Here is a 10,618-nt window from a genome sequence, read left to right on the forward strand (position 1 = left end):
ATCTGGCCTCCTCGAATCTGGATATTTCAAAAATACGTTTTTAATACAATCAATTCCTTCATCTATGTCAATATTTGTGTACAAACTGTCGATGTCAATTGTAAATAGAATAGAGTCCTGAGGTAGAGAAATTAATTTAATTTTTTCCACAAAATCATAAGTGTCTTTGATATAACTTTGGTGCCGAATTGATAGGGGATATAAATAATGATCAATAAACTCCGCTGTGTGGTAGGTTTCGCTCCCACAGTCGGAGACAATAGGTCTGCCGGGAGGGATCTCATGGGGTTTACTCCATTTTTCAGGTTCCTTATGGATTTTCGGGAGGAGATAAAACCTCCTGGCTCTAGGTTCAGGGGAGCCACGCAGGTAAGATTTTTGTTTTGCATTGATAAATTTCTTTTTATGTAAATTGTCTAAAATTTTGGTTACAAGGGGGGTCGTATTGTTATAAATTGGAGAGTCTAATTTTTTGTAATATGTTTCATTATATAATTGTTTGTATCCCTCCCACAGATACTGCTCCCTGTCCATAATCACTATGGAGCTGCCTTTATCGGCAGGTTTTATAATGATATTTTTATTGATCATTATTTCTTTTAGTGCTTTTGTTTCTTCTATATTTAGGTTAGGTATCGTTTTAATAAATTTAAATTCTCTGTCCAAATAATCAAGGTCCTGGGAAATTAAGTTTTCCACCTCAGGAGGGAGAGCGGTGATTGGAGGAGCCCAGTCTGACTCTGGCATAAAAGGTAAATTATTCTTATCATTACCAACATCATCTTTGTAATAGATGGCCAATTTAATTCTTCTGTGGTATTTCTGCAGATCATACCTCATTTGCATTTTTGTATGTTTTAAAGGTTTGTTACCCTGAGTGGGAATGAAAGTTAAGCCCTTATTTAAAAGGGAACACTGTGCATCACTAAGGGTGAAAGTTTTAGAGAGGTTACATATATTTTTATTTACAATATTAGCATGCCCCTCCTTCACATGAAGGCTCTTGGGGCACTCTAGTTTAGCCACTCACCCCAGTGGCTGAAGATGTGAGCTGCTGTCGACTTGGTCCAGTGAATGTTGTCTCTACTCACTGTAAAGGACCGTCTAGGCAGGGCTGGGATGAACCGGCTGAGCTGCGCGATCTCGATGTTTATGTGAGTGAGGGTCATCTGTTCTTGGACGGGCAGCGCCAGGGAGAAGTTGATGGCAGGGACAAAAATCTCCGCGTTGGGACACTTGATCCTAGCCGTCCTCAGCGCTGTCTTCATTTCCCTCACTGCTGCTCTCTTGTCCCTCTGGGCTCTATGATTGATGCCCAGAGAGAGAATCATGCGCTCCACCTGGTTCATCACCGGTGCCCTCGCAAACAGGTGGGTCAGATGCCTCCATCTGGCCCCAGGGAAGCTGACCACCTGTAGATCTGGGTTATCAGAGGCTGGAAATCTAGCCACATTGGAGTCACCCAGGATGACATATTTTTTGGTCAGATCTAGAGACCAGTTGCGGTTCTTGTTCAGGGTTCCCACCTGTCTGGCTGCAGCCGTCACCTGTGCAGGTCGAAGAGCAGGGGACTCACCGGTGGAAGAAGAAGCCGCTGGAGCCGATGTTTCCACTCTAGGGTCAAAGGTGAGCCTCCGTTGGGTGCTGACCTGCAGTCTGAGGTGGAGGGGGACCGTCCTCGGCCTCAGTGAGGCCCTGCGTTCCTGCTGTGCCAGGTCGGAGGCCTGGAAGAGCAACGGAGCTGAAGCTGCACCCCGGTACTTTTTGACCTCCTCCTTGAGCAGGTCAGCGACCGAGGTGAGCTCCCTCTCCGTTCTTTTAGGGGGTGCTGCCCTTTTTGGTGGAGAAGGACAGAGAGGGGGAGGGGGAAGGGTCCCCTGTGGTGCAGGTGCGGTGTTCCTGCTGTGAGCTCTGTCCTGTCGCTGAGGGAGCGGGGTGGCGTCCTCAGTCGGTGGCGGGAGGGGCGTGGCCGTCTCGTTGTCCTCCTCAGTTGAGCCTGGTGGGGTCCAGCCGCCATGCGTGGGCTCTGTCATGGTTGCAGTGGTTGTCATGACAGGGCGGGGAGGCGGAGAGGGAGGGGGCGTGGCAGAGGGAGGAGGGAGAGGTCCATCCAGGTCCTCTTCTGTGTCCACCGCCTGGTCTCTACGTCCTGGACAGCTAGCAGATGAGCAGGAGGATGGAGGAGGAGGGGGGCGAGGGGCTGGCGGAGAAGTCGAGGAGGCAGAAGATGAGGAGGAGGAAGAAGAAGGGCAAGGTGAGGCTGCCCTTTTCTCCCTCTTGAGCAGGTAGATCTGGACCTCATCTGCTGTTTCTGGGTTGAATCTGCTGCCCAGATTGCGTTTTGCCCACTTCACTGCCACCTCCAGCGGAGCCAGCAGGTCCCCGCCAAGGTCCTGGAGGAGCTGTTTCTCCGCTGCACGCACCTCCTCATAGTGTTGGCGCAAGATGAGGATCGTGTTCCACGACCATTCCCTAGCGTTGCCGTCGATCAGCTCCAGCGTCTTGGGACTGGGATGAGCCGGCTTGATCACAGACGCCAGGTTAGCCGTGATGCGCTGGATTGCAGGCGGATCACGGTCATTCCTGGACACGTTCTGGAGGTGGTGTGTCGCCTTTAGCAGCTTGTGCAGAGCCCTGACCTTTACCGTGAAGAGCGGGTCGTCCGATCGTCGGTGCTCGTCCCGGCTCTGCACCCTGGGTGCGTAGCGCTGCCGCTGCTGCTGCTGCTGCGCTGAGCTTCGGTGCCAGCTACGGGAGCGGGGGCGGGGCTGTCTGTAGGGCTGGGGACGGTACCGTGGAGGACGGTAGCTTCGGCTGCGGCTCGTGGGGCGGGTTCGGACGGCGGAGGCGTAGCTGCGTCCCCGGTACTGCTGCTGCTGCTGCTGCTGCGGGGGTCTGTAGCGCTGTCGGTCGGCCGGCTGCCAGGTGCGCTGTCTGCCCCGGTGATAATGGACCGTAGTCCAGTCTTCCTCATCTCTGGGATAAGGATCCCACGCCATTGGGCGAATCGTTAAAATAAAAAGCTTGCAAAAATTGTTTAAATAAAATTAATCGTAAAAAAAGTTGAGTAAAAATAAGAGTAGAAATTTTTAAATCAAGAATTAAATGAAAAACGGACTAAAATCGGCTTCTTTTAATGCCGTTAGGCACTTTTTTAATAACAGAGACAGCAAACAAACTGCGACGTTTCGGTCTGTAAAGAACCTTCATCAGGCAGTTCACTGTCTCATCTGCCAGAAAGTCCGTTAACAAAACTATATATACAACATGAACATTTTCGAATTTCGAGCTTAAAAACTATTTACAAAAAAGCAGGCTCTAATTGGCCGTCAGCGCCGCATTCGGCGTTGTTTACATTTGGGAGGGGAGCGGCCCAGCCGCTCAGCTGATTGGGCTGCACTGCGCTGCCTCCCCCTGCTGGACAAACATTTACATTACACCGAAAATTCAAGTTGTTCCAGCAAACATATATACAAAATAATACAGATAATGCAAAAATGTACAAGGGAAAGCAGGTTATTTACAATATTTACAAAAATTATGATATATACAGATATTTACAATGAAATTGGTCCTGAGTGACCTTCATACTTTGCATACAATATAAAATTTTACAGGTTTTACATACAAAAAGATTAAAAAAGGTGTATATACAGTTGTGATGCACAGTGTTGGGCTAGGGTTTTATTTCATTTTTTATTTTTAAAGAGTATAAAGCAAATTAGGGTTGAATTGAGAGGGTTAGGATGAGGCACAGGGTTTCCAGAGGTTAGGGTTAGGGAAATAGTTGGGAAGGGCATAAATAGAAAATTATATCAATAAATAATTAATAGTTAGCAGATAGAATGCTATGGTTAGGGTTAGGCATTCCCTCTGGAGATAGGGTTAGGGTTAGGCACCTATAATAATGCTATTGCTTTGAACTTCCACAGGAACTGGGATCGTCCCCGCGGTCATCCCAGAGAGGGCAGGACACCAGGGAACAGTCTCCGGCAGGAGGCACTGGCTGGAAAGGGTTGGGGTTGGGGTTGGGGTTGGAGTTTGGGTTCAGGGTCAAAGGTCAGAGGTCCAAAAAATTGAACCTCCTTCCCTTCTCCCCCTCACCCTCTACTCCTCCCCCTTATGTGCACGGGCCATCCTGTCAGGAGTCCACCAGGTGGAGCCTACCTCTCATTCAGACCCTTTGGGATCTGTGTATCCAGCCTGTGGATCCAGATTCTTTCAGCCCTTCTCCTCTGGGCTGAAGACCAGGCTGGGTTACATTCCAGCACCAGGGCTGAAACTGCATCCCAGCCATGACGTATAAAATGCTGCACTAAAGGTACATGTGTTTTTTTGTGTTTTTGAATGTTATGTCTGTGCTGGGTGAAACGAGTAAGGACACTGTTACTCGTTTCACCCACATAACTGATTTTACAAATTAGACAGGTTATTAAATAAACACAATTTTTTGATTTGGGGTTTCCTGATTGGTCTGATTTGAAAATTGTGTTATTAAATCTGTTCTGTACCCAGTGCAGCTGCTTGAAGAATCCACTCTGACCTTTGACCTTTGGTGTCTTCAAAGGTTTGACCTCAGCACGGACGAGGAAATCCCTCAGGTTTTTATTCCTTTTGTAGGCCGCAATTATTTTGTAATTTGGGAGCAAGGAAGTGTCAGATTGGAATTTAGTGAAATTCTGTTTAACCTTGTAAACAAATTGTCCTGCTGAGGAGGAGAATGTTGTGATCAGAGGGATCATCGGAGATGAATCGGGGGGTCTGGACTCAAGGAAGTTTTTCCTGCCTGCTCTCAGGAAAGACCTGGAATATCCTCTCTTACGAAGAGCAGAAAACAGAGTTCTAGTTGCCTCCTCAAAGTCTGTTTTCTGTGTGCAAATCCTATGAAATCTGAGGAGTTGTGATTTGATTAGGCCAGCATAAGTGTGCCTTGGGTGGTGACTAGTTTTAAATAGCAGAGCATGTGTGTCTGTGGGTTTAAAGAAAACTTTAATCTCTAATTTGTGTGTTGTATCAAAATTTGGACCTTTATATGTGGTGGTATCCAGAAAGTCGACCGCTTTAACGCTGGTAGTGGACTTTACTGTGATAGATGGGTTATGTGTATTCAGGTGCTGGAGGAATTCCTGAAATTCTGCTTCAGAATGGGTCCAGACCCCCCAGATGTCATCCAGGTACCGATAGTAGTGCAGGGGTGCCCTCCTGCACGTACGAATGGCACCGGTCTCCCACTCGGCCATGAAAATGTTGGCATAGGCCGGTGCAAATTTCTTACCCATGGCTGTGCCTTTAACCTGGAGGAAGAATTGGCCATCAAAAACAAAATCATTTCTTTTTAAATTAATCTCTAATAATTGAATGAGTTCACGATCTGGCCTCCTCGAATCTGGATATTTCAAAAATACGTTTTTAATACAATCAATTCCTTCATCTATGTCAATATTTGTGTACAAACTGTCGATGTCAATTGTAAATAGAATAGAGTCCTGAGGTAGAGAAATTAATTTAATTTTTTCCACAAAATCATAAGTGTCTTTGATATAACTTTGGTGCCGAATTGATAGGGGATATAAATAATGATCAATAAACTCCGCTGTGTGGTAGGTTTCGCTCCCACAGTCGGAGACAATAGGTCTGCCGGGAGGGATCTCATGGGGTTTACTCCATTTTTCAGGTTCCTTATGGATTTTCGGGAGGAGATAAAACCTCCTGGCTCTAGGTTCAGGGGAGCCACGCAGGTAAGATTTTTGTTTTGCATTGATAAATTTCTTTTTATGTAAATTGTCTAAAATTTTGGTTACAAGGGGGGTCGTATTGTTATAAATTGGAGAGTCTAATTTTTTGTAATATGTTTCATTATATAATTGTTTGTATCCCTCCCACAGATACTGCTCCCTGTCCATAATCACTATGGAGCTGCCTTTATCGGCAGGTTTTATAATGATATTTTTATTGATCATTATTTCTTTTAGTGCTTTTGTTTCTTCTATATTTAGGTTAGGTATCGTTTTAATAAATTTAAATTCTCTGTCCAAATAATCAAGGTCCTGGGAAATTAAGTTTTCCACCTCAGGAGGGAGAGCGGTGATTGGAGGAGCCCAGTCTGACTCTGGCATAAAAGGTAAATTATTCTTATCATTACCAACATCATCTTTGTAATAGATGGCCAATTTAATTCTTCTGTGGTATTTCTGCAGATCATACCTCATTTGCATTTTTGTATATTTTAAAGGTTTGTTACCCTGAGTGGGAATGAAAGTTAAGCCCTTATTTAAAAGGGAACACTGTGCATCACTAAGGGTGAAAGTTTTAGAGAGGTTACATATATTTTTATTTACAATATTAGCATGCCCCTCCTTCACATGAAGGCTCTTGGGGCACTCTAGTTTAGCCACTCACCCCAGTGGCTGAAGATGTGAGCTGCTGTCGACTTGGTCCAGTGAATGTTGTCTCTACTCACTGTAAAGGACCGTCTAGGCAGGGCTGGGATGAACCGGCTGAGCTGCGCGATCTCGATGTTTATGTGAGTGAGGGTCATCTGTTCTTGGACGGGCAGCGCCAGGGAGAAGTTGATGGCAGGGACAAAAATCTCCGCGTTGGGACACTTGATCCTAGCCGTCCTCAGCGCTGTCTTCATTTCCCTCACTGCTGCTCTCTTGTCCCTCTGGGCTCTATGATTGATGCCCAGAGAGAGAATCATGCGCTCCACCTGGTTCATCACCGGTGCCCTCGCAAACAGGTGGGTCAGATGCCTCCATCTGGCCCCAGGGAAGCTGACCACCTGTAGATCTGGGTTATCAGGGGCTGGAAATCTAGCCACATTGGAGTCACCCAGGATGACATATTTTTTGGTCAGATCTAGAGACCAGTTGCGGTTCTTGTTCAGGGTTCCCACCTGTCTGGCTGCAGCCGTCACCTGTGCAGGTCGAAGAGCAGGGGACTCACCGGTGGAAGAAGAAGCCGCTGGAGCCGATGTTTCCACTCTAGGGTCAAAGGTGAGCCTCCGTTGGGTGCTGACCTGCAGTCTGAGGTGGAGGGGGACCGTCCTCGGCCTCAGTGAGGCCCTGCGTTCCTGCTGTGCCAGGTCGGAGGCCTGGAAGAGCAACGGAGCTGAAGCTGCACCCCGGTACTTTTTGACCTCCTCCTTGAGCAGGTCAGCGACCGAGGTGAGCTCCCTCTCCGTTCTTTTAGGGGGTGCTGCCCTTTTTGGTGGAGAAGGACAGAGAGGGGGAGGGGGAAGGGTCCCCTGTGGTGCAGGTGTGGTGTTCCTGCTGTGAGCTCTGTCCTGTCGCTGAGGGAGCGGGGTGGCGTCCTCAGTCGGTGGCGGGAGGGGCGTGGCCGTCTCGTTGTCCTCCTCAGTTGAGCCTGGTGGGGTCCAGCCGCCATGCGTGGGCTCTGTCATGGTTGCAGTGGTTGTCATGACAGGGCGGGGAGGCGGAGAGGGAGGGGGCGTGGCAGAGGGAGGAGGGAGAGGTCCATCCAGGTCCTCTTCTGTGTCCACCGCCTGGTCTCTACGTCCTGGACAGCTAGCAGATGAGCAGGAGGATGGAGGAGGAGGGGGGCGAGGGGCTGGCGGGGGAGTCGAGGAGGCAGAAGATGAGGAGGAGGAAGAAGAAGGGCAAGGTGAGGCTGCCCTTTTCTCCCTCTTGAGCAGGTAGATCTGGACCTCATCTGCTGTTTCTGGGTTGAATCTGCTGCCCAGATTGCGTTTTGCCCACTTCACTGCCACCTCCAGCGGAGCCAGCAGGTCCCCGCCGAGGTCCTGGAGGAGCTGTTTCTCCGCTGCACGCACCTCCTCATAGTGTTGGCGCAGGATGAGGATCGTGTTCCACGACCATTCTCTAGCGTTGCCGTCGATCAGCTCCAGCGTCTTGGGACTGGGATGAGCCGGCTTGATCACAGACGCCAGGTTAGCCGTGATGCGCTGGATTGCAGGCGGATCACGGTCATTCCTGGACACGTTCTGGAGGTGGTGTGTCGCCTTTAGCAGCTTGTGCAGAGCCCTGACCTTTACCGTGAAGAGCGGGTCGTCCGATCGTCGGTGCTCGTCCCGGCTCTGCACCCTGGGTGCGTAGCGCTGCCGCTGCTGCTGCTGCTGCTGCTGCGCTGAGCTTCGGTGCCAGCTACGGGAGCGGGGGCGGGGCTGTCTGTACGGCTGGGGACGGTACCGTGGAGGACGGTAGCTTCGGCTGCGGCTCATGGGGCGGGCTCGGACGGCGGAGGCGTAGCTGCGTCCCCGGTACTGCTGCTGCTGCTGCTGCTGCGGGGGTCTGTAGCGCTGTCGGTCGGCCGGCCGCCAGGTGCGCTGTCTGCCCCGGTGATAATGGACCGTAGTCCAGTCTTCCTCATCATCGGGATATGAATCCCACGCCATTGGGCGAATAGTTAAAAATAAAACGCTTGAAAAAATTGTTTAAATAAAATTAATTGTAAAAAAGTTGAGTGAAAATAAAAGTAGAAATTTTTAAATTAAAGGTTAAATGAAAAACGGACTAAAATCGGCTTCTGTTAATGCCGTTAGGCACTTTAATAACAGAGACAGCAAACAAACTGCGACGTTTCGGTCTGTAAAGAACCTTCATCAGGCAGTTCACTGTCTCATCTGCCAGAAAGTCCGTTAACAAAACTATATATACAACATGAACATTTTCGAATTTCGAGCTTGAAAAACTATTTACAAAAAGGCAGGCTCTAATTGGCCGTCAGCGCCGCATTCGGCGTTGTTTACATTTGGGAGGGGAGCGGCCCAGCCGCTCAGCTGATTGGGCTGCACTGCGCTGCCTCCCCCTGCTGGACAAACATTTACATTACACCGAAAATTCAAGTTGTTCCAGCAAACATATATACAAAATAATACAGATAATACAAAAATGTACAAGAGAAAGCAGGTTATTTACAATATTTACAAAAATTATGATATATACAGATATTTACAATGAAATTGGTCCTGAGTGACCTTCATACTTTGCATACATTATTAAATTTTACAGGTTTTACATACAAAAAGATTAAGAAAAGGTGTATATACAGTTGTGATGCACAGTGTTGGGTTAGGGTTTTATTTCATTTTTTATTTTTAAAGAGTATAGGCAAATTAGGGTTGAATTGGGAGGGTTAGGATGAGGCACAGGGTTTCCAGAGGTTAGGGTTAGGGGAATAGTTGGGAAGGGCATAAATAGAAAATTATATGAATAAATAATTAATAATTAGCAGATAGAATGCTAAGGTTAGGTTTAGGCATTCCCTCTGGAGATAGGGTTAGGGTTAGGCACTATAATAATGCCATTGCTTTGACTCCACAGGAACGGGATCGTCACCGCGGTCATCCCAGAGAGGCAGGACACCAGGGAACGTCTCCGGCAGGAGGCACTGGCTGGAAAGGGTTGGGGTTGGGGTTGGGGTTGGAGTTTGGGTTCAGGGTCAAAGGTCAGAGGTCCAAAAAATTGAACCTCCTTCCTTCTCCCCCTCACCCTCTACTCCTCCCCCTTATGTGCACGGGCCATCCTGTCAGGAGTCCACCAGGTGGAGCCTACCTCTCATTCAGACCCTTTGGGATCTGTGTATCCAGCCTGTGGATCCAGATCCTTTCAGCCCTTCTCCTCTGGGCTGAAGACCAGGCTGGGTTACATTCCAGCACCAGGGCTGAAACTGCATCCCAGCCGTGGCGTATAAAATGCTGCACTAAAGGTACATGTGTTTTTTTGTGTTTTTGAATGTTATGTCTGTGCTGGGTGAAACGAGTAAGGATACTGTTACTCGTTTCACCCACATAACTGATTTTACAAATTAGACAGGTTATTAAATAAACACAATTTTTTGATTTGGGGTTTCCTGATTGGTCTGATTTGAAAATTGTGTTGTTGAATCTGTTCTGTACCCAGTGCAGCTGCTTGAAGAATCCACTCTGACCTTTGACCTTTGGTGTCAGGGTTAGGGTTAGGGTTAGGGTAAGGGTAAGGGTTAGGGTAAGGGTTAGGGTTAGGGTTAGGGTAAGGGTAAGGGTTAGGGTTAGGGTTAGGATATAGGATGAAAACCAGAAAAGTCGTCGTCTCATCGTATTTGGCTGAAAAAGTAAAAGAGGTATGGGGCCCATACTTGGCCTCGAGAGACCCATGGAGGGTGCCCAGGTACCCTGTAAGTTTGGTGGCTGTAGCTCATTCCCTTGACATAGCTGCCATTGACTCCCATTCATTTGAAAAATCGTCTCATCGTATTTAGCTCCCAAGCCGTAAGTGCCATCCTCCCCAAACTCGGTGTGTATACATGTCTCGACCCCCTCCAGGTCTCCACCGAGTTTGGTGGCCCTGGCCCCTCCCCTTCCTATAGCTGCCATAGACTCCCATTGATTTTTCAAGTTTCGCTAGGAGCGTCGGATCGAGCTGGGAGTCGGTTTTCCGTGCTCAGGGCGTAGCCCTGAGTGCGGGGATGTGTGATATGCCAGGGTTGGTGGATGTGTGAAAATGGTGAAAATCGCACTAAGTGTTGTGAAAATAGGTACTTGTGGGAACCTTACCAGAGTGTGTTTTGGAGTGTCCCGAGTGCCTGGAGAGTGTTCCTGGGTGAAGTAAAATTGGAGTTGTTGGAGTGTCTTCCGTGCTCAGGGCAAAGCCCTGAGTGC

The 10,618-nt window shown here is 48.4% G+C and overlaps 1 protein-coding gene and 1 long non-coding RNA gene across 4 annotated transcripts in view; one reads left to right on the plus strand and one right to left on the minus strand.

The window, feature by feature from the left end:
- Positions 1 to 3,865, minus strand: part of LOC116723236 (serine/arginine repetitive matrix protein 1-like) — a 6,103-nt gene extending 2,238 nt beyond the window's left edge. The window contains exon 1 of the mRNA XM_032567991.1: positions 1,031 to 3,865. Within this exon, the coding sequence (XP_032423882.1) occupies positions 1,031 to 2,999 (1,969 nt within the window). The 5' untranslated portion in view covers positions 3,000 to 3,865. The remainder of the gene's footprint in view (positions 1 to 1,030) is intronic.
- LOC116723238 (uncharacterized) overlaps positions 1 to 5,928 on the plus strand; it is a 7,388-nt gene extending 1,460 nt beyond the window's left edge. Inside the window, exons 3-6 of one of the 3 annotated variants that reach the window (XR_004339941.1) lie at positions 4,146 to 4,321; positions 4,516 to 4,601; positions 5,675 to 5,738; positions 5,886 to 5,928. This is a non-coding gene — a long non-coding RNA (uncharacterized LOC116723238). Of the gene's footprint in view, positions 1 to 4,145; positions 4,322 to 4,515; positions 5,636 to 5,674; positions 5,858 to 5,885 lie in introns of those variants that run through there. The other 2 variants (XR_004339940.1, XR_004339939.1) reach the window with 2 other exon arrangements.
- Positions 5,929 to 10,618: the final 4,690 nt, after the last annotated feature.

The sequence above is a fragment of the Xiphophorus hellerii genome, chromosome 7 (genome assembly GCF_003331165.1).
Source record: "Xiphophorus hellerii strain 12219 chromosome 7, Xiphophorus_hellerii-4.1, whole genome shotgun sequence".
NCBI lineage: Eukaryota > Metazoa > Chordata > Actinopteri > Cyprinodontiformes > Poeciliidae > Xiphophorus > Xiphophorus hellerii.